A 23902-nucleotide genomic window follows, 5' to 3' on the forward strand; every position below is an offset into this window, starting at 1 on the left:
AAACTGCACAGACACTTCCCTAAAATACCTGCATCTTTTCAGCACACTTCTGTTATCTTTGTCCTTGGAGATTAAAAGCAATTGCTGGTGTTGCTTCAGCAGCACTGTGGTCAGTAGAAGCTCTTCTGTTTTGTCTTTCAACATCCATTAGTTCTGCCAACACCATAAATCCCTTCCCCTTACAGTTAACTACAGATGCAGGACCTTGTAAAGTCATAATTTTAAACTAGAAGGATGGAGGGAGTGCCAAGTTCAAGGTTTCAAACTCTACTAAAAAGTGAAACTCAAAACACAAAAGGTTGGTAGGTAAACAGAAGTGTTGAAAAACCTATTTTGGATTTACATTTTTCCACTCTTCACCTGTTGCTTTTTCTCCATTGCTTGCACTGTGTAAAAAATATGGAAACTGCTTTTCATTGAAATTTATCAAAAGTTATGCAGGTGTTGGGGGTCTGGAGTGTTTGGTGCAGATGTTGTTATTGTTTCTTGCTTTCATAAACCACTTAGATCAGTTTAAGTCATGTTTTAGCACTGGTGGAACATTTGGACCAAAGTTTCTGCTTTGTTTGTGTTCTCAAATAATATCCTGCATTTTCCATACATGAAAATAGATGCTTTTTTATTTAATTTGTTTGTACAATTTGCTTGCAGTGCTTGAATGCTACCCAGCTGCTACGGTACTATGGTCTGGAAGCCAGCTCTCTAATATCTCCTGAGCTCTTCGTGTACATGTGTCCTGCTTTGCTCTACCAGATTGAGAGAAGGCTTTGTATTCTACATTATGATGAGCTGGAAGATTTTACAAGAAATAAAAATGCATCAGTTGAGAATAAAGATAAAACAGGTGCATCAGGTAGGTGTCTTTTTTTCTTAGTGGGACTGAGGTGGTGCTTATGTTTATCTCAAAGTTGGAAAGTTGCAGTGTTACTTTGGCATTAAATTTCTTAATAAATTTGACCTGGAGGTGCTAATTCAGGAATAGAGAACAACACTATGATCACAGTTCATTCACCGGAAAATAAGATTTTAGGTCTTACTATTTTTATATTTTAGCAGTGATACAGGTGTGTAGAATTTACATGCATAATTTTTTGTGAACTTAAAAAATAGGCATAAGCAAGTACAAGAGCATTTAAATTGTCATTTCTGATACTTCCCTTTTCTGACTATTTCTCTAAGCACATGAGAAGTGTTCCACCAAAATCCTCTGTTGCCAGTTTTAATTTTTTTGTGTGTACCTGTGTGTACCTTGAGTAAAACTGAGTAGACTTCTTATCTCATCACCATAGTTCTAAAATATTTTTACTACTGTTAAAGCAGTTACTTTAAGGGTAGAATCCATTGTTGTTATTTCATAACTGAATGTACTTTTCAAATACATGTTTGCCACTGCTATCTTGCATAAATTTTAATGAAACTGTTGATGTTTAGTTGTATTAAAATACTAAAAATCTAAAAAATCTTGGATATAATGAATGTGTTTTGAAAATGAAAATATTGGTAATGTGAGGATTGATTAGTACATAGGTGCATATTAGCATTATTAGAAATAAATCTGGAAATAACTGCATTCTCATAAATGTTAATAACTGTTGGGAAGAATGCATTGCTGGTAATCTTTCTTAGCAATTGCAGAGTCATTAAAATAATTAACTTCTTATAGATAAATCTCCTCTAGTGGCACATCTGCTGTCTTGTTAGCTGCTCAGAGATTGCTGTAGAGCAGATACAGTGGGTGTTTTGTACGACAGCAAATTACTTTGTGGTGTGGTCTGTGTAGTAAGAGCTGACCCCTGCCTTATTACCAAGAGCATTGCTAGAGCAACTCTAAGCATTTTCTGCCAATTAAAATGTTGAAACCCTGTACAAAACTGTCACATTGCACATGCTCTGGACCAGTTTAATTAGGAAGCTTCTACAGATGAGTGCTTCTTTTTAAAAGATTGCATTTTATTTTTCTGTAATGAGAAAGGGAGTTCATTAATAACTCAGCTTGAAGACCTTTAATGTTTTAAGAGACTTAATCTGCAAAATTAGTGAAGCTTATTGTGAACATTTAACATGTTTTATGGCATCTGATACCTTGAATATAAATAACACCTTTGCCAGTTAGTGTAAAAATCTGGGTGCTAACTCATTGATTTGGCTCTCAAACAGTAACCTGCAGAACAAGTCAGCTTGATTAGATAATGATAAATCAATCTTCATAACAATTTCCTGTATTCTCTTGTATTAATTACAGCAAGATTTCAGTTGATATAATAATAATTGTTCAGTGTTATGTAAGGAAGTGAATAAGAAATAACAAGTCCTTATTGGAATGTGGGATTGTGGGAGGTGTAGGGCAAATGTCAGCCACAGAGTAACGTAACCTATACATTGTAGGTCTGTACTGAAATGAAAGCATGTGCTCACCTAAGGTAATATAAACATTTTTAAATAGAAGTATTCAGCAGAGTTAGGAGGATGTAGTCACTTTTAAACATAAGCTTTCTGTGATTTACTTTAGTTTTAGTCAAAGCTTTCAATCAGTCTTAACAGGCCAGTGTTGCTTCTGTTCATTGATACCAACCTGTGAGGTTTCCATTACCTCTGCTAACTGGTTTTCTAAAGCAAGATAATTTACTTAATTTAAAAAACTTATAAAGCCGTGTTGGGTTTTCTTCCTGTAATTTGCAGATAGTTCTGTGACATTTTCTAATGGAGGATTTTCAAGGGCTTATCCATAGAACTGAGCTTTCACAGTGTACCTCCTGGAAGGGGAGCACTGTCACCACTGAGGGCCCTAAACAACTGAAAAGGAAAGGCACACCCTGCTGCTGAATGAAGTAGAAGTAGTAGAAGTCACAGAAGTAAACAGGGAGCATTTTGTTTAAAGCTGGAGATGGCTTAGAGCTGTTGATGAGAAGTGTCTCAGATCAGATACAAGCTGTAATTCTGCCTGTGCAGATGCCAGTGCTCCCTGGGGCTCGATCCGAGAGGGGCACAGATTCCATATTCTAATCCCATGCGCCTTATCTTAATCATGATGTCACGTTTAGGTCCTGTATCATCTACAGGAGTATTCCAGCCCCTCAGAGGTGTATCTGCCAAACCTGCTGTGATAGATGAAACTTGAGCCTTTCCACTTTTCTCCATGTAAGGCTGTTTATCATCTACCCTGGCACTGAACACCAGAGTGTGTCCACCTTGGGGCAGCGTCCTGCCCAAAGGCTGTGTCATTTTTATCTGGCTGCTTCTGCATGTGTGATTGATAGAACATTGAGGGACAGCTCCATGTATGCTGGGTTTTCAGCACTGCCTGCTGGTCCAGGGTACATGGCTGAAGTGCTCTGGGGATCAGTCTGGGGACCTGGGGCAGTATTTTGGTCATCGTGGTCCTGCTTCAGCTTTAGACTTACTTTTGTATTCCTGCTTTCCAACCTCAGTTTTTCAGTTCCATCTGACAGCAGACTTTGACTTACCACCAACTCTTTTTTGCTATGGTCTCAGTACTCAGGTCTGTCAGTGCACACCTCATACTGGCTAAAGCTTTTTCCAGTCATTGTCTCCCAGTGGATGTGGTCTGGTACCCCTTGCATTGCAGCTGGACTTTTTCCTTTTATACATTGTTGTGGAATGACAGCCACAGACTTAGTAAGAATCAATATCCCACCAAAATAAAATTTAAAGCAACAGATGTGAGCTTTGGTGTTGAAGCAGACCAAGCCTGCAGCAGCCACACTTCTGCTGACAAAGTCATATCAATCTGCTCCATGTGGGTTTGGTACAGACAGAATTCTTGGGGTGTTTCACCCTCATGTTGACACTGAGCAGCTACAACACATTTGTTCCTCTTTTCTTCTCCTCTCACACATGCCCTGCCCCATTTTCCAGGATGTTTTCCCCTACTTCTGGACCCTCACAGATGCAAGGAAAGTGAGATTATTCTCTGAAATGTGGAAATGTTAGGGATTCTGAGTCAGGAGTTGTAGCTTACCTTAAAGTTGGCAAAATGTGGTAGACAAACATCTTTGATTAAAAGTGGAGCTAGGAAAAACCGTGTGGAAGAAAATCAAAGCCTTTGTACTAAAACTTAAAGAAAATACTTCATTAGAGTGAAATGCTGACTGAAAGAGCTGTGTCTCTTTGTTTATAGGATCTGTATCTTCTGTAATTCCTCCTTTTCAATGTCATGTACAAATGTTCACATCTTCCCTCATTAACAGGAATATGTTGGGTATACCACATCCCATTATCACTTCCTCTATGGCAACAGTAAAGATTCTCAGAAAAAATAAATGCTGCTATTTGGTGGTAGCAAGTTGCTTTCAGCTTTTCAAGCTCTTATGGTAGCATTTGATTTTAGAGTTCCTCTGCCAAAGGTTGTATCTTCTCATGAATAAAGGTGTATGTTTCAAAGCACCAAGTGAAATAAATAGTGCCAAATTAAACATGTGACTCCAAACAGGGAGAAATACAGAATCCAGGAAAATTTTGCATCAGAATCATATTAAAAACAACTGTTACATACACATTAGTGCTTGTAGAGCTCTTGCAAGTTAAGTAGCAGAGATGGTTTTGTCCCAGTATGAAACTTTTTGCTTTTTCTTTCATGAAGGGCTACAAAGCTAAGCCTGGAACTAACAATCAGGAAGAATTGCTGGGCTCTTTATAGCTAGCTGTCTTCTGATGTCTCACTATATTATACTGTGCTGTGAATAAGCCTGTGTATTTCTGGTTTGCTGGGGACTTCAGTACTGCCTTCGTATTTTTCAGCACCTTTTCAATGAACAATCACTACTTAGGTTAAAGGAAAGTCACCTTCTTAAGACATAATTGAAAGTCATTAATCAGGCTTAAACGTTTTCCAGGTGTTGTTCTGATAACCTTTCTGTGTTCATTTTTTCCCACAGCCTGGTTTTGTGGTATCATCTCTATCACCGTCATTAGCCTGCTTTCCTTGCTAGGTGTGATCTTGGTTCCCATCATTAACCAATGGTGCTTCAAATTTCTTCTAACTTTCTTGGTAGCTCTGGCTGTAGGAACAATGAGTGGAGATGCACTGCTCCATCTCTTGCCACATGTAAGTATGGTCTCCTCACCTTTTATTCTTAATTGTAAACGAGTCTAGAATTTTCGAGGAATTGTTTGATAGTGTCCATAAAGAAAGGCTCACTGATGCACCTGGAGATTGACTTGACTGTGAGGAACACCAACACTTTTGGAGACTTTCAGCTGACAGAAAGGAAGGAAATGTGTTTCTCTAAACAAAAGGTGGTGGGGAAAACTAGTTGCATATTCATTGTTGAACTGATGTCATGCTATTGTAAAACACTCAGGAGCCCAGCAAGAGTATTTGTAAATTAGCAGTATTGCTGTCTCTTGTTTACTGATAGTTGTGTATCAGTACCTAAAAGTATTTTCTGGGGATTAACCTGCCTGGTTGCTATATTTGAGGGAGAAGGTATTGTGTACTGAATCAAGCAATTGGCCAAGCAAGGTGAGCAGCTTTTAATTCATGATGGTGCTCTGTAATTCTTAAAAGGGGAAATGTTTTCTAAAATGATTTTACCTCAGTTGTTTATCACAAAGACTAATATTTACATGGTTTCTTTGTATAATTCTAATACCCATTTTTGGTTGTGGTTTTACAGTTTAAGTTCATCTTTTAGATCAGAATTTAGGGTATAATTGACTGTAATAGTTTAAAAAGTCATTAGGCTTGGTTGGTAATGAGAGAATAAGAATGGTAATTCCTTGTGCTATTTCTGAATGTTAGTCTCATTTTCAGCATCATGAGAGAAAAGCTGAAGCTACATTATCTACACCCTCAAAACAAAACAAAAAAAAATCCCCAGAGGAATTTATTTACTGATTAGGGTAATGAATAATCTTTTGAAAAATGTACGTGGCAAAATGTGTGAGTGTGAAGAAAAAGCAAAAAAGGGTGGGGGTTTCTGTTGTTTCTTCTGGCCCAGTGCCACTTCAGTGCCATGGTGTCACTGTTGTCTCTCCCACAGTCCCATGGAGGCCACAACCACAGCCACCACCATGGCCAAGGCCACGTGCACGAGCACAGGCACTCGCACCGGCACGGCCACGCGCACGCGGCGCACGCCGAGAGCTTCCTGCAGGAGAACGATCCCGTGCTCAAAGGGCTCTTGGCACTTGGAGGCATTTATGTTCTCTTCATCATTGAGCACTGCATAAGAATGTACAAACATTACAATAAACAAAAGGTAGGTGATGAAATTGTTTGCTGTTAAAAAAATGTGTTCCCTAAAGGTACCTTGTGAGCGCTGAGGAATTGTGTTTGCCCTGTGAACAAGTGCTGCTGCTGCTGCTGCTCTGTATTCTGCCTGATGTTATGTGGGGGATCCCCTTCCTAAAGAAGTTGATTTTCTCAAAAGGTAACTTGGGAAAACAGTGTAGACATCTGATGGAGGAAGCTGCATCTAAAGCTTCCTGGGGTTTTTTTGCAAAAACAGGAGAAAGCATTATGTAAGAAAGATCTGGTTAGAGAGCCAACAATTGTCAGACAATTGATAAGAAACTTAGCAGTATGCTCTTACCTGACAATGCCAGTGTAACAGAGGTGTCCAGGTTTTCCACATCAGAAGAATGCTAAAATTTTCAGATCTCCTGCTTTCTGTAAATTGCCAGTCAAATTTTAACTTGTTTCTCAAAAAATGATTGCATTTTTAGTGCTGGGAGCGCTCTGTATTTATGATAGGGTATAAAAGGAGAGCAAGTACCCTGGGGAGTGTGAATGTGGATGGAAATTCAGTTTTAGCCTTTGCCTTTGTCTTTCAGCTTTGAGGAGAAAATTATTTTGGTGAAATTCCAACTTGTTTTTCCCAAAATTACTGTGAAAACTTTTCAGCTTCTCTGTTTTCATGTCAGACTTGCTGTCTGAGCTGGACAGGCAGCAAAAGATTTTCTTTGTTGGAGGAGGCATTTCCTAGATCTTCTGATAAAAGGATGAAAACTGTTACACTGTGCATATAATCTTTGAGATTAATTAAATAATTAAATCCCCATGGCTGCTTTGGCAAATCCTTGGGATCTGCTGTATGGGCTGCAGATAGAGAAAAGATTGCTGCATTCTTAAAGGGAAGTACCAGGACGTTACAAAAATATAAAACAAAAAAATAAAATTCAACAAATTAGAGGAGCTGTTCTTGCTGCAAATTTGCTTTCTTGAACAAATCTAATAGCTGCATGGAAGTATTTCTGGGCTATGAGAGCAATCCTTGTCAGAATATCCCCTCTTATTAAAGTGAAATACATCTCTGTGTAAGTGTTTGAGAGTGAGATTCCATGGTAAGTAGCTAAGAACTCCTGCTGGAAAGGGATTGTTGCTGAGCCTTATAAAGGTCAATATTTTGAAGTGACATATTTCTGTCATACATGGTAAGAGAGAGTAGCTTGGTCTGTTTAGGAGAGATTTTTGGACAGCATTTCAGTTCCTGTTATTTCCATCAATGTCCTGTCACAAACCAGACATTACCTGTTTTCTGTTGCAGAGTAAGCAGAAATGGTGCAAAAAACCCCAGACTGAAGAATCACCAATTGGAAGGAAACTTTCTGATCACAAATTAAATAACAGACCAGATGCTGACTGGCTTCAGCTGAAACCCCTTGCAGGTAGGCAGTTACTGTCAGAATTCTCTGACTGTGAGATCCGAAGCAGGAGCAGTTACTGGGGCATGGTGTGTAGCATGTAACCTCTTGTACAGTTTTGCTGCTATTATGCAAATCATTGTTAATAAGACTTAATAGGCTTTTCCCTATTAAATCTTTTTTATTTTGTTTTCTTTAGATCAGAGAGCACTCTGAACATTTCCTAATATGCCATAGAGATGGTTCTCAGACTTCTGAAGCAGTCATGTTTTGGGTGGCTGTGGGTCTTTGGGAGTTTGTTTGTTTGTTTGTTTTCAGGGTGTTTGGATGTTTTGGTTAAGCTATTCCTGACTAGCTCAGCCCTGGCAAAAATAAGATCAAAAATGAACACCCACACAATGAATGGGGATACCTTCCACTTTGAAGATCCCAGCATCTGACCAGTTACAGATAAACAAAATCTGTTTCTTTCCATAAATACAACTGAGTATCCTGAATACTCCTCAAGTATCCAAAACAACTTCTGCACACTGTTCCTTCATGACAGCCTGTGGATGCTCACCCTGTGTGTACCCAGAATAAATGCTTTATCCCCCTTCTCCACAGTAGGAGAGAAGGGCAAAGGCTTTGCTCCATAACCTTCCAATTCTGTTGCCTGCATGGCTGCAGAATTAATTTGTTGATGAAGAACCTATACAAATTTGTATTTGCACAAATTAGGTTTATTTAATTTGATTGGTTTGTAGAAGAGAGGGTTAGGATTGCACCTTTCTCCACGCAAAAATCTCATGAGGGAACTGGGGCACTGACACAGAACATGGAAAGTTTTTTTTTCAGCAGTGCAGGGGTTGGAGCATATATTTGAAATGTCTGCATGACAGTGGAGGCTGAGCTGTGACTTGTAGGGGCATGTGCAGGCAGAGCCAGGTAGGGTTTCCTTAAACCAATCAGATCCCATCTACAGCCCTAAGACATTATCACCATATTGGCAACTCTCCTTTGCCAGTGTTGAACCATAAACTTTGTCAGTAGCAAAATTACAGGCACGAGCGTAGGCTGGGCTAAAACTGGCTTTGAGTGCTGTGGATGCAGTGCTGCTGCCTTGCAGTGGAGACTTTTATATATTGTACATGCACATTTGTGAAAAAATGTCTCAATGACAGACTTAGTTTTTGGATTGGATGCTAGCAACAAACTTGCTAGACTGGGATGTGTTAAAATACTTGTTTTGCTTTCCCAAAGCAGTTAACCCTTAGGTCAAGGGTTAAACAGGAATTAACTCAGTGTCTCTCCCAACTGATGGGATGCAGGAGCAGACGACTCAGTTTTGTCTGAAGATCGCCTGAATGAAACTGAACTGACTGACTTGGATGGGCAGCTGGAGCCCCCTGCCAAAAACTACCTGTCTGCAGAAGAGGAGAACAACCTGCGGCACTCTCACAACGACGTCTCCCACGCCGCCCAAGAGCACGAGCTGCACGATTCCGAGTATGACAGCCATGGCGAAGATAAAATGATAGCTAGAAAACACAGTCACCACTGGCATCACAAACATTCCCATCATTCCCATGGCCACTGTCATTCTGGAAAAGACCTGAAAGATACTGGGATAGCTAATATTGCTTGGATGGTAATTATGGGAGATGGCATTCACAACTTTAGTGATGGCTTAGCAATCGGTAAGCAAAAGCACTGAGTGTTTCTCAACAGTTTCTCCTTACCTTTAGTAACTCTGCTAATATTTTACTTAGTAGTGATCACAGGTAAGGCTTCCAGTTAGCACCTGTGGTTACTGCCATTGTTCAGTCTCCTGCAGAGCAGAAATAAAAAGCCTGTCAATTGCAATAATTTCCCTTTTGTTAATATTCTGTGCTATTTGCACTAAAATTAGTGTACCAGTAGCAGTGACAATCAGTCTTTGCCAAGGAGAGATTGGTGCAGACAGACCTTGGGATTTATGGAGCACAGTAACCCACCTTTCTTGTTTGGGTCTCAGTTGCCTTAGAATTATAAATAAATGCCTTTCAGTCTTATTTAGAATGATATTTACTAACAATAATAGTAATACTATTTCTAGTATTGTTAATACATAGAATTATACAGTACTTGCAAATAAAAATACACTGTGAGCCAGGTTACAGAAATCATATTTTAAAAGTATTACTTAGGATAATTTAGTTTTAATTTAAGCAAAATATTATTTCAGCTCACGGTCCGTATAGATTTATTTCTAGCCAAGTGCAGAAAAAAAATTGAAGTACCAAAGAGATTTTATTAGATTTATTAAATCAACTTGGAGTCACACAATGTTCTAAATGTGATTTGAATTGTAAAGTGTATTAATTTGGATGTACAAGTCAGGGTGATGGTGAGGGGCCTGAAGTGCACGTTTTGATTCATGACTAAGGTAGCTGCTCAAGAGCAAGGGTAGGCAGAGTTCTGAACTAATGGCACAAGGGACACACCCATTTTGAAGGATGGGGGATAAGCATTTGTCAGGGTCTGTAATTGACAATGGAATCTACTACAGTTTCTCCACTTCCTTCTGACAATTTCCAAAGAAACTAAACTCCTTAAAAAATAACTTGTTGCTTCATTTTCACATAAAACAGGTAAGACATTTACTCAATGGCTTCTAATGCCAAAAACAATTGCTACGCCTTCTGTTGAGCACTTCACAGTATTGAAACTCCATTTCTAAATGTTCCTGGGTCAAGCCCAAACAGATGAATCTGTGTAATTGCAGATTTTAGAAAAACATGCCCATCTTTTTAATATATCAAGCTATGAGGAATCCAGAGGAAATAAATTCCTCCTGTGTCTTTAGATTGTGTCTTCTCTTTCTGCTTTATGCTGCCTGTTTAGACTGCTCACTGCAGGCTCTTTTTGTGCTTTTCTCTGCTACAGTACAGAAATTTAATGCCAGTTTTCTCATCTCAGAATTATTTAAGGTATGAACTTAAAGTTGATTGAATTCAATTAGCTTATGCAAAAGTACTGAAAGATATTTATGGCAATGTTTTTACCCATATTATTTTCCAGATCTGGCTTACTAATATTGCTCATATTTTTTCTAAAAATAAGTAGAAAGGAGCTAGAGAGGTTATGGTTTAAATATTAGCTTGGATTTCCAGGCTGGAAAGATAGAGCCAGACTCTTGCTCATGTACATTCCTAACTGCCCTTGTGTACTTGAGAGTTCCTAAAAGTGGTGTTATTTATTAGCTGGTTGTCTTTATGTCTCATTTTTGGCCAGCTGTGTTCTCCTCTCCAGGGTTTGTTTTTCAGATAAATGAGTAATAAAAGCCTGCAGTGGTAATGCACATCCAGCCAGGGTGCTTCCAGTATTTCCCATTTATATAGAGACAGGGCACAAACATACTGAAAAATAGTAGTGTGCATTCTAACAGAAGGATGTCAGCTCTGCAAAGTCTATTAATTTTTCTGACCTGAAAATAGTGAAATATAATTTTAATTTTTTTTTCCTTTTTTTTTTTCTAGGAGCAGCTTTTAGTGCTGGACTGACAGGGGGAATTAGTACATCTATAGCAGTATTTTGTCACGAGCTTCCCCATGAATTAGGTAACTAAGTGTAGAAACTGTGCTCCATCTGTACAAAATCCTTATATAAAAGCTGTTGTAATACTGTGGTAAGCACAATGCAGTGCAGAAGCTGCAGAGGTGACCAGAACTTCAGAGGGTGAGGGAAAAATATTGCTTCAGAGAAGGTACTGCTACAGGATTATGTGGGTAGTGTCTAGCTACAGCACTTCTGTAAAGCTTTTTGAGTATGTTTTTAAAATATTCTTAGGAGCACACATTTTACATAGCTCTGCATTTTATAAAGTTCCACAGTACTCTGTGTGGCATTATCTTACACAAAGTTAAGTCACATGAGCAAACACAGGTTTACATAAGTAAAATTCCATGTGGGGATCTTCAGAAGAGGCTTTGTTCCAACTGTGGCCGAGTTCAGCAGGTGTGGCCATTTAGGGTAAGCCTGTAGGCACTATTGCCAGTGTTATTGATTCTTCCCCCACTAATTGAAGCATTTCTTCTGGAGGTAGCTAACCATGATGAAACCTGTTGTTTTCACATTGCATGAAAATGTCCTGCACCCTGAGAGTTTAAAAAGAGCAGCCAGAGAGAGGAGGAATTTTCTGGTTTTCCACACTGATGTGAAGTTGTGCTAGACTGACCTCTCTCTGTACTCACAGCTTGCTCACTTGAAGAGCTGCTGGGTCTGAATGATCAAAAGTGAAGTAAAACAGGCACTGCAAAAACCTTAGAGGTGATGAGGGAAAGCATTTTATATGGGCATCTCCTGAGCTATAGGTAAATCAGAGGCATAGTGGGGAAATAATAGAGCAGGTGTTTGTGGTTTGACCTGTGCTATACAACCATTAAGTTAAGTGAAGCTGCTGCAATAGATACAGGATTGCAATGTATATTACAATGCTTGGAACTTGACAGCTTAGCATGATGAAATGATGTATATATATGACTCACCCCTTGTATAAGGGGTGAGTCATATATATTTTTTTTTATTTTTCCTTAAATTTTGATATAGTTATGATTCTAATTTTTGATTCTAGATTAGGAAAATAATTTCAGGCATGGGTATAAGAACATTACATAAGAATATTACTTTAATTGCCCTGATGTCTGTACATCACCTTACACTTCTCAAGATCACAAGAGTTCAGTTTGAATGAAGTAAAACTGTTAGAGCTGATTACAAGACTGAAGTCTAAATTTTTATAGAATATCTACTTTTAGCACCTAATTTAGTAGAGCTGTCCTGAATTCAGAATGAAACACATTACCCTGGCATGCCTTTACTCAGAAAACTGATTCAGGGTGGATCTGAAGTCATTCTTTGTGAATGTGAACTTCCTAGTGCTCAAATTCATTGTCATCTGTGGGGACAAATGCCTCATTATCCTCTTCCTGGATTTGCATAATGAGGTGTGTATAGCTAAGAGGAATTCTCACAGGTATTGATCCTAAGCCTCTGGTTTTATGTGCTGTGGAGAACTTCTGAGAAAGATGAGTGTGTGCACACAGGTGTGTTCTCTGTGGGAAGAGCAGACCTAGACTCCTCCACTCACCCTTCACAATTAATCACTGCTGCCTTTTTGACAATCAGCAACACGAACAGGCACCTTTAAATCACATCTTACTCAAGGCATGGCTGTGCCTATGCACAGTTCCTGGAGGTGGTCAGTTCCTGTGGCTCAGCCTGCTCCCTGCTGAGGGCTTTCTCCGGCCGCTCGGGCGCGCTGACGCCCAGCCCGTGTTGTCCCCACAGGTGACTTTGCGGTGCTGCTGAAGGCAGGGATGACAGTGAAGCAGGCCATCGTGTACAACCTGCTGTCAGCCATGATGGCCTACATCGGGATGCTGATCGGCACGGCCGTGGGGCAGTATGCCAACAACATCACCCTCTGGATCTTCGCCGTCACCGCCGGCATGTTCCTCTACGTGGCCCTGGTCGACATGGTACGGCTGCTGGGTGGGGCTGCGCCTCTGGGGCCTTCTGGGAGGGAAGCTGGGCCTTCTGGGGGTGCTGCACTTCAGTCTGCTGTTCAGGTTTATTCTTCACTGAGACTTCATCGTCATGTATTCCGTTCTGGAAAGTTCAGTCTGAACTTTACTATGAGCAGCTGGTAATCCAGAGCTGTTGTGGTGAGTAGCTTTTAAAAAAATTACCTGGTGGAAAAATGCTGCTGCTTCAAGAACACACAGGTGCATTAACCTAAGTGTGTGTACACCATAGAGCAGAGCCTTCAGGCAGCAGTGCTGCTGTGCACATGTTACCAGCACATATTCAGTCCTGATTTCTTTCCTCTAAGCTGCTTCAGAGCTTCATTTAAATGAGGCAATTTTCTCACTTCTCATCTTTACCAGCCCAAAGGTGATGAGATAATTTTTCACTTTTGGGGTACTTTGTAATGCTCTCCACTTCATTATAGAGACTTTAATTTGTAAATATACTGTTGTTATAAAGTCACTCTAATCTAGTAATAGGTGAATAAGTCCTTTTCAGGACCTGCTAAATTGTTAAATAGAATGTCTGGGTAGAGTGATCCTTCTTGCACCTTCAGGTGTTCCATAGTAGCTTATAATGCCTGAAATATCACTTCCTTGTAAGCTCTGTGTCTGATACTTATTTCCTGTTCTTTGACTGAAGATGTCATGGATAAAGGAAAGGAAGACAGTATTTTCATTCCTTCATTCCTTTTTCTTTCCCTTGGCCATCATAGTAGTAACCAAATAGTCAAAGTCCCATGGCCTGACTCAACAACAGCAGGAAAGTTTCTGCAAGAGACACTTGAAACTGAACCAGTTTTGTCTTGGTGTCTGCATAATCAGCCTCCTTCTCAAAGACCTCTTTACCTGGAACACAACAAGATTAGATTTTGATTCCTCCCTGGCTGTGAGCAGAGGTTCACAGAGGTGCAGTTTTCCGTCCATTCCTTATACCAGCCCATTGAGAATGAGCCTTTTGGTATTTTTGCATTTGACTGCCCTGAAGTTTGTGTAACTACATGGGTTTCAATTATAAGGATATTCCTACCCAGGCCTTTCATCTAAACTCAGGCGTTTCAAAGTCCTCCAGGTTTTCCATGTTCTTTCATGAAATTTCATTTGGTGATGACTTATAAGAGTAATCATAATATCCTCCTTCCTGACACTCCTGTTTTGAATGGGTACATTGAATAGTCCAACTAGAATAATTTCATCTTACTGGGAAACAAATTTATCTGCTGCGGTTTTTGTTCCTTTTATCTCTAGTAGTGACACCATGAGCTTTCGCCTTCAAAAGAATGGGGGTTTTTTAATTGACAGGAGCATTCTTTATATGGTCCCTGAAATTGGTCACATCAGCTTTTATTAGCAATAAAGCAAAACGTTTAGTCATCTTTGGATGTGCTGCCAAAGTAAACATCCAGAGTGTTAAAGCCCATTACAGTAATGCTAAGGTGAAGCCCTTTATTCTTTATGACTTAACAGCACTTTGTAATTTAGAGTAGTGCTTGCTGTGGAGCTGCCTGGTGTAGTGTATATGTGATAATCATTTAAACATTTTTCACACAAATTGGGGAGGCTTTTTGTGTTTTGAGGAATAGTATCCCTTTTCTTCTGTATCATCATTTTCTGTATTGAGTGAGTCTTGAAGGAATTCCTGTAAGAATTCCCTCCTTGAAGGAATTATTTTAAGAGACTTAAAGATCACAAGTGCCTCAAACACTGTTAAATCACCGAAGGACTTTGCCCACTGTAGCAAACTGCAAAGAAGCAACTGCTCTGCCCCCATGGAATCCCACTCTGCTGAGTATAGTCCTGACTAAAGATAAGGTTAAGGTGGGACTATTGTCCAGTTATCTCAGGCCTAAGGAGAAGTAAACAACACTGGGGAGAAGAATACAAAGGCAGAGCAGCTCTGCTGAAAATGAGCTCTGGCTGGGCCCAGGAGGGGGAGGCCACAGCCCAGCACTCCTGTGAGGCACCCGACTCAAAGTAAGAGAGACTGGGATGGGATAATTAGCATTGGAAGTGAGGGAATAATTTAACCCCTAGAATAAGAGAACTGCACAGCCAATGAGCACTGAGCCTTTGTTTGCTAAAATGTGTACATGGTGACAAGTTTTGAGTGGCTGGCTTTGGGGAAGACCAGGAGGACACTAGCTGGATCCATAAGTGGTGACTATGTTCTGTGCTTTTTCTCCCATCTCCCATCATGTCTTTCTCCCACCTTCTTTCTTTCTTTCTTTCTCCTCTCCCTCCTCTCTCTTTCTTACTTCTTTCTCTCTCTGCCTCATATTTGCTGTTAAATAAAATCCTGACTCTTGACTTTGGCATATGGTTTTATTTGCACTTTAATTCAGGCAGAAGCATCTCTCAGTAACCAGATCTTAACATGTACCTCCTGTTTACTTGAATTAATTTCCTTGTAAATATTCTACTTCTTTTCTATGTGGATGGCTTTGTAAAACTCAAAACTTTATTTTTACATTTCCAAGAGCACTACTCTTAGTTTATTTTGTCAGTACTTGACTTTTCCTCATAGGTGAGCAATATTCAGAATGTCTAGAACTTTCATAAGTTCTTTTGTACAAAAAATTTCTCTTTAATTGCTTGTAGCTATCATTCCCAGATTTAAAAAGGATGTGAATATGTGTAAGCGTCTCAAATGACAAATGAATGGCTAAGTTAATCAAAGTCATATGTTTATTTGAGCCTGACTTGAATTCTTTTCAAATTAAAAGAGCAGAACTTGAAGAATATTGGCTGTACCCTGTCTTGAGGAACTTAATGTTCAGTTGGATGATCTGGTGAAAGTTGAAGGAAAGGCTTTTTTAGTTTGTTTTGTAACTACATCACGTGATCATGTTTTTATTGAGTGTAGTTGTTTGGTAGAGTTTAAGCTGTGTCTTAATATATTGCTTTTATATCTGAACTCTGGAGTGTTTATCCTTGACAATATCATCTTGTAAACTTGTCCATGTATAAATGGAAAAGAGGTGAAACAACTTCCTAAATTGCTTTGTATCTTTTAGCTTCCAGAAATGCTTCATGGAGATGGAGATAATGAAGAGCATGGTTACTGTCCTGTGGGGCAGTTTATTCTTCAGAATCTAGGCCTGCTTCTTGGATTTGCCATCATGCTGGTGATTGCCCTCTATGAAGACAAAATAGTGCTTGACATCCAGTTTTGACCTGATGCTGGTAATCACTGTGGTTCCAATCTGTTGCTGTCTGGCTTTGAGTCTGCACTGTGTGGCTGTGTGCACACTGCTCAGAGGACATGTGGTGCTTGCACTGCTTACAGGAGGACAGGAGATTCCTTTCTGCCTAGAGTAGCTTCTGCTTTTCTCTAATCCCATCCAATGAGCTTACCCAACACAACTCCTAAACTTGAGTGAGCAGCGTTTAGGAAACCCTAAATCTGAGAAATAAGGGCCAAGGTCAGGGTGCTGTATAGGGAGCACTGCTTGCTTAAGAAAGAAAAAGTACAGGAAAAGATCTCATTTGGGAAAACACCATTCCATTAGTGCACTTGGACAGAACCCAGATGTTGCAGCTGAAACTCACACCTGTGCAAGGAACCCAAGGAAACTTTTAGTGCCACATGAGTCTTGAGTAGCTCCTAGCTCTGTGTGTGTATAGATCTGTATAGATATAGACAGATGTGCACACATATACTTGTGTGTGTGTGCACCTCTGTATATATATGTATTAATCCTGTGCTGATTTTTCTGCGTAGTGGTGACTTGAAGTATTCAGTCTTACAGCAGGACATGGCTGGAAGCCACTGTGCTGGCTTAAATTTTTAAAAAGAAACCCCAAGCCTAAACACTGTTTAAATTCTTGGAAGCTGTGTTAAGCTGCACTCCATCATTGAAACCTCTTGTGTAAGAAGGCAGGCTGTTGCCATGTACTCTGCGAAGTGTAACTTCTGTTCAGGGTCAGTTTGATGATGTTTTTCCCCAGCTGAGATTTATTTGATGTTTGTTCCTTGATATTAGTAGGAAAATGCAAAATGCAGTAGAATTAGTGTTAGCTTGGGGAAATCCCTGACCTTGGAGTTATTGAGCTGTTTCTGGTTCTTTCTTACAGATGCTAAACATGTATTGTGTGCCACTTGCAGCATAAACTACTGAAGAATTGTGGCTGTGAATTTGTGCAAACTCTTTTAACAAGAGAATCCATGTGGGAATTTCTCCATTTTTTAAAATTATTATTTTGGACTGTTTTCTCCTCTTCATGTTAAACCAAGGTGCAAGATGCTAGTAGCTGCAGCTGGACACAAGGGTTAAATTATGCTCTGTGTATGTTGTACTGGTAGGGTATTTACGATACTGTAACAGCGCGTCAAATCCGTTCCTACAATGCCTTGATATCAGACATTGTGACACCAGCCATTTCTGGCAGTAAAGAATATGTAAGAAGATTTCTACTTCCAGTATAAAGGAGTTCATTTCTATGATATTTTTTTACAATTTTGGTATTTAAATTAGATTATTAAAAAGCAGATGTGGTAGAACCATGGTATGTGTCATTTAGAAGAATAGACTGAAAATTTGGGCCTTAACTTGCTGGGACCAGCTGTCCTAAATCAGATTGTGCTGACAGGCATTTATTGCCAGACATGAGTTAGTTCTTCTTGTACCCATCCCCTTAACAAAAAATAAATGGTGAGTTTGTGGGGAGTGCAAGTTGATTCTGTAGTACCAGTCCTAAGCATGGTAGTAGCTTTTTTTCCAAACACCCAGTTTGTCTCTCTCCTGTGTATGCCAGGTAAAAGCTGTACTTTGACTGTGTGCCGTAAGTTTTAAAGTTCCGGTCTGCTTGGTGCCAGTGTAGCTGCTAAAAACACTACTCCTAACGCCTTTAATGAGAGCCAGTGGGTCTCTGCATTCCATTTCAAGTTCCTGTGTTTCCTGTGGCCCTTTACTTCAGAAGCTTCATTGGTCAGTTTAGCTTTTACTGAGAGCAGCTCATGTGTTTTAAAGGTATCAGTTGGTTGCCAGTATTTGTTCCTAATGCAGTATCAGGAAACAGTATTAAGGGTCCATTTCAAAGAAGGGTGCAGTTTCTTCAGTGAAGAAGCCAAAAGCCCAGAGTTCAGGCACGCAGCCATTTGATGTTCTGAACTCAGGTTTTCTTTTTTCCTCTTTAAACCTATTTAGTGTAGAACCCTAATTAGCAAACACACTGTTGTTAGCTTCAGATTGCTGAATTTCTGGCAGTGTAAAACTCCTGGATGACATTTTTGCATAGTGCCCATGTTAAGTCAATGAGACAAAACTTCCTGGATACCTTCTGAAGATCTGAGTTTAAACAATCTCTGTTTCTTTTGTATTAAACTGACTGACTTAAGATTTTTTCTTTTCTGTTAATTCTGAAATATAAGGGGGTCATTATGCAGCTGATGTTTTGTCAAATGATTTTTTTAAGATTTATTTCTCTTAACTCTTTTCAAATGAAGATTTCTGTATTTCCAGTAGTATATTTACTGTTGTATTAGTTGGAATGTGGTTATAGCTCAATACACTGCCTCTGTAGGAAAATAGTTAACTTCCTTCCAAGACCATCTTCAGACAAGGGAAAAACATGGTCGTTGAAGGTAGGTACTGTATTTTTCATGGAATATAGATTGTTTACTTTTATTTTCTAGTATTTATTGCAAGTGTAACAGAGCAGTGTAACAGCTGTGACTTCTCTATATTTCCACCAGTATTGAATTCCAGATGATTCTAATGTACACTTTTGAGTTACAGACAATCTGAATTCCACTACATTTCTACTTGGCTTCAACATTCCATTTGGCTTGAATCCAGAGTCTCATTTAACTTGTATTTGTTGGAGGGCATAAATGTTACTTGTATATTTTACAATGCTGTCACTGTGTGACATCCCATGTGAATTCTGATGTAAATCACATTGCACTCAATCCGCTGTGATTATGCTTAGAAAATGTTGTAGTTGCTAGATGCAGTGTGATTATTTTTTTATTATTTTTTTCTTTCCTCTCCCCATTAACAACTGAGTCTATGGTTTAAAATGTGATAATGGTCCAATAAGATAACTTGCTGAGCTATTGGTTTTTTTTGTTATAACTAAATCATTTTTAAAAAATTTTATAAAGCTGGAAATTATCAAATGCTGTTTTGTTCATTGTCAACAGTGTTGTGTTCATTTTATGTATGTTCCTTATACATAAGGAGCCTTCAGAAAATAAAAAAAAAATTCAAGGAGCAGATATTTTTGTTGAGTTTCTTAAGGTTTGATCACTTTTGTGTTTTAGTATTCCTTTCAGTTCAGCAGACATCACTACGAGCCCCTAAAAGAAATTCTGAAAAGGAAGGTGTCAAAATACTTTGCATAACAGGGTTGCTTAAACAATTAAAAACCAACATAAATGCTCTGTCCTACATTTATGTCTAGGGCAGTCAGGTAGGAGCAATACTGAAAACAAGAACAGTGGATTGGGGGATTCCCTGGAAAGTTACTGTCTGGCTGATCCTGTAGTCATTGGACTGCTCAGTGAAAAAGTCCATAGCCTCTTCTGGAGAAAGCTGCCCATCCTGGGAAATTCTCACTCCCATCCTTCAGAAACATGGTCTGCCCAGAGCATGTCTGAGTTTACTACCTGTAAACCCTCCTCACTATTCTTGTTTCATTCACTGTGGCATTGCTGCAGGTGCCTTCCTCTAAAGCAGCAGAATTCCCTCTCTTCCTGCAGTAGAAGTTACTAGCTTAGAACTAACAAAATTCAGTTGCCTGCAGATGTGTCTCTTTTTTTTTAGTTTTTTTTTTTTTTTTGGCCTGAACTGTGGTGGCACTAGACTGTACCTGGCTTACAAACTGGACTAGAACTGGCCACAGGTTGAAAACTGTTAAAAGCTGGAGGAAGTAGGAGATCTATAAACTGACTGTACAGTCACAAAATGTTTCCCCAGGAAGACAGAAAAAAATAGAATCCCCCCCAAAAAAAGCCTTAAAACATTCTTGAGTGGAAAAGTAATTTCACCAGAATGGAGGTACAGTGAAAACTCAGGAGGGAAGGTGAACATGGATATGCATAGAGAATCTGGGTAAGGTGGTGTGTGACTTTGCATCATGCCTGTGTAAGAATGTCATCAAATAACAGCTGTGTTCCTGACTGAGCCTTGGTAACACCAGCGTTTGCAGTCATTCCAAAGGTCTCTGGGAAAGGATTCTGTGCAAGTGTCTTTGTATGTTCAGTACAGCTTCAGTACTGAGAAGAAGTGGGGAAAAATACCTCCAGAGCAAAAAAAAAAAGATGCAGAAGGAGCCAACCAGCCCACAAGAGGCCACAAGGTGTACTTCAAAACCACTACAGAATTTCCTAGTGATTAATAAAGTGTGTTAACTAAGATATAAAAGATACAAAGATGTAGTTCCTGAAAAATTCTGGGAGCTGATGAAAATTCAGTTAAAATGAGATACCAAGTGTAAGGGGCTGCAGCCTCTCTCCAAGCCCACTGCCTGCCAAGTGCCTGCAGGTGTTTTGCTGATGACTGAGACAACTCCTGTGTGATAAATTAAGCTGATTATTGTGGCCTTTCTGCCTCAGGAAATATAATGAACTACTTCTCTTATGCCTACTTTAAAATGCTTTAACTTCACTGGGCTGTGTTTCTCACTTGCTGTCCCCTGAGTGCTGACTCACACAGTGTCAATTCAGATGACAGTAATTGGGTGGTGTTTACATAATGTCCCTTTCTTAGAAGTCACTGCCACCAAAGCAGTGACTGAGTAAACACTGATACACATCAGTTTCAGTAAAGATGCATCTATTAAAAAAAAAAAAAAAAGCTGTTGGTAATTCTGTTGTTCTGACATACATCTCCTTCAGGAGGGGCAAAATAAACACCACTTGGATCAAGTACCTAATTGACATTTGTAATGATTTCCGAGGAAAATAACATCTTGAGAACACTTACAGAGCCAACCCCAGTGTCAGTGCCTCTGGCACCATAATTGCATTCCCCAGTCACAGTGAGGAGCATCAGCTGGCAGCTCCTGCAGAAAACAGGACAGTGATCAGAGCAGCAGCCCAGCACCTCCCTGGGCAGCCCTATCAGTGTCACTGTACTGCACCTGGAAGGCAGCCAGAATTCTCACTGGAAAGTTTAAAAGCTGTTAATTACTTCTGCTAGTTCATGCTTGAACCATTTCATCTCCCACCCTTCAAATACTTTTTAATAATCATCCCTCAAGGCACCCAGCCATTGCTGCTTTTGAAGAATAATAGCACCAAAAATTTTCACAGTAATGCAGCTGAAACTCCCTGGATACAAGTTTATGGAAAACTTTTCTAAAAATATCTCTATTTGTTCAACATCTTCCTAAAATAAATGTATGCTATCATAAGGCCATAGCTGTGCTCATAATTTTATTTATTTTTTTAGAAAATCAAACATGCTTTAAATTCTTGAGGTTGGGAGAAGCTGGACTCCTCTTAGGTGCATAAAAAGAAAAACTTAAGAGTGATAACAGAAAATTACTTGCAGGAAGGCAAGAGTGGTGATGCACTGAGAACTGGGATAAAGCAAACCAGTCAACAAAAGTATCAATAAATGTTTACTACATACAAATCATTATCTTTCAGGGCAAAAAAAAGGTTCCCTCCCTGCTAGGAACTATATTTGCAATTTGTTCAGAACCTTTGGTCATATAAAAATCCCCCACCCTCCATTCTCCTTCAGGAAAGAAACACCTCTGTGAAGTTGCTTGAGCCACTTGCCTGTTAATCACATTATTGCCTGAATTATTGCTGTTTAACCACACTGATAACCAAAATCACTGCAGGCTGACAGTGAAAGGAACACCCCTGTTCCTGCCCATCCATACCTTGAACAGACTTTGGCCATGCTGGGCTGCTTGGCAAGCTGGAGCATGAAGAAGTGCCATGTATTGCTGGCAAATTCCCGAGAGGCTGCTCTGGCAAACACCCACCTCTGCACGCAGGGAAGGAAACGCCCTCTGCCAGAGCTCCTCTCTGCATGCCGGCTGCTTTCGCTCTGCATGGGGCTGCTCTTGTCCTGCCATGAATAAATCACAGGCAGCCAGCAGGGGTATTTTAGGCAGTAGGGTATTTTACACCTTGCAGGAACAGTTCATTTTTCTCTCCTGTCCTGCACAGCAGAGCTGAGCTGCTCAGAGCCCAGATTCTTCCTGCTCACACACTTTGTGAGTCGGGGGAAGCCTCTTCTTGACAAACTAAAGGCCTTTAGCAGGAGGTCTTTAAATGGTCATGAGCATCATTTCCAGAGTCTCTTAAAACCTCAAAGCAGTTTTATTTTTTAAAACTATTAATTCATGTAGATTTAATTCATGTACATTACGTACAACTGTATGTATGAGACCATGCACCTATACATTTATAACACCACTGTGTTATAAAATATTGTTCATATAATATTTTAGGGTTTTTTTAATCCTTACCAAGACATCAGGTAGAAATGTTTGATTTGGTTTCCAATTAAGACCACCTAGCTAAATACACAATCTCATTTAGATAATCTATATTAATTATAGAAAAATAATGCAAAATAATGTAAAATGTGATTGCAAGCACACATCCAATTATTAAAACAGTGGATAGGTTTTCCCAGTCTTACCTATGTAAAAAAAAAAAAACCAAAAACACCAAGAGAGCTGTATTATTATTGCCATAGCAACAAGTTTCAATTGATGAAGTATGAAACAAGCAAGAAAATAAAAAAATAAATGTACTGCACTATTGCCAGTAATTGAAACTACATTCCTTGCAGTGGAAGACAAGTATTTCATTTCTGAGCCTGTCTTCCCCCAGATCACCGATACACGTTCATCAGGGTGGACTTTAACTGATTTACAAAGTTGCAACATTACTCACAGGTTTTCTGCCCTTAGTGTAGAAGTCAGGATCAGATATCAGGTATTTAATGTACCTGATTTAATCGTTTAAAATATGATTTAAATATTTTCTTTCATGTCATGCCACATCTTGTGTGTCTTCCAGTGAAAAGCTCCATCTACCCATCCATTTAATCTGGACCTATGAAATTCTGACAGTTTCAGAACACTTCTGCAAACAGTATTCTCTTGAAGGATGTAGACAACCTACTATAAAATTTTATATCCCAAAAAAAGGATACCTTTACAGATAGACTTGAAATGTACCTGTCATTCTCAACACCACAGAATTCTGACAGAATTATAGGCAGGAAATGCAAGAAATACATCTTAGGATGTGTCATTGCATGTATAATCTTACTTTCTAGTATTCTAGCAGTACTTTTCTACATAAGAACAGATTTGGGCTGTTGGGAATTTTTTGTTTGTTTTAAATGCCATAAAAACAATCAAAGCAAAAAAAAAACCAAAAACCACAAAGCACTGTATTTCAATTCCGATGCATAAATATCACCCAGGACTCCAAGGTCCCATATTACTGTGGTGTTTTTGATTAAATTATGTATTACACATAAAGCATTTTTGAAAAAATAGCATTTTCAGATCAGACTGCTTACAAGAAGCATTTAAACTATTGTGGTTTTGTTCCATTTTTGCATTTTCCATTTGAAATGACACAAATTAATTAGTTAAATAGATCATGACATCCCAAGATGATAAAATATGCCAAAATATTTAACCTACAGTTTCTTTTAAACAACAGACAAATTCTTCATTCCTGAAAACAATCCACATGCATGAATTAGTGCCTTGTTTTAAAGAGAAGCATGAGATCAATTTTACTGGTTTTGGGCAGTTAAAAA

The 23902-nt window shown here is 39.2% G+C and overlaps 1 protein-coding gene and 1 long non-coding RNA gene across 18 annotated transcripts in view; one reads left to right on the forward strand and one right to left on the reverse strand.

Annotated features, from left to right (window-relative positions):
* SLC39A10 (solute carrier family 39 member 10) overlaps positions 1-19362 on the forward strand; it is a 53764-nt gene extending 34402 nt beyond the window's left edge. For 15 of the 17 annotated variants that reach the window (XM_039727186.1, XM_039724674.1, XM_039726368.1 and 12 more), the window contains 8 exons: positions 652-853; positions 4896-5065; positions 6003-6221; positions 7509-7629; positions 8916-9284; positions 11106-11186; positions 12916-13106; positions 16169-16327. In XM_039727186.1, coding sequence (XP_039583120.1) covers positions 652-853; positions 4896-5065; positions 6003-6221; positions 7509-7629; positions 8916-9284; positions 11106-11186; positions 12916-13106; positions 16169-16327 — 1512 coding nt within the window. Of the gene's footprint in view, positions 1-651; positions 854-4895; positions 5066-6002; positions 6222-7508; positions 7630-8915; positions 9285-11105; positions 11187-12915; positions 13107-16168; positions 16338-17228 lie in introns of those variants that run through there. The other 2 variants (XM_039717984.1, XM_039728043.1) reach the window with 2 other exon arrangements.
* Positions 19363-19921: 559 nt separating this feature from the next.
* Positions 19922-22089, reverse strand: LOC120512759. The gene is made up of 2 exons (XR_005630166.1): positions 21993-22089; positions 19922-21161 (listed from the first exon to the last, which is right to left on the reverse strand). It is a non-coding gene; the product is annotated as an uncharacterized LOC120512759 (long non-coding RNA).
* Positions 22090-23902: the final 1813 nt, after the last annotated feature.

This window comes from Passer montanus, unplaced genomic scaffold, assembly GCF_014805655.1.
Source record: "Passer montanus isolate IOZ18808 unplaced genomic scaffold, ASM1480565v1 scaffold1, whole genome shotgun sequence".
Lineage (NCBI taxonomy): Eukaryota > Metazoa > Chordata > Aves > Passeriformes > Passeridae > Passer > Passer montanus.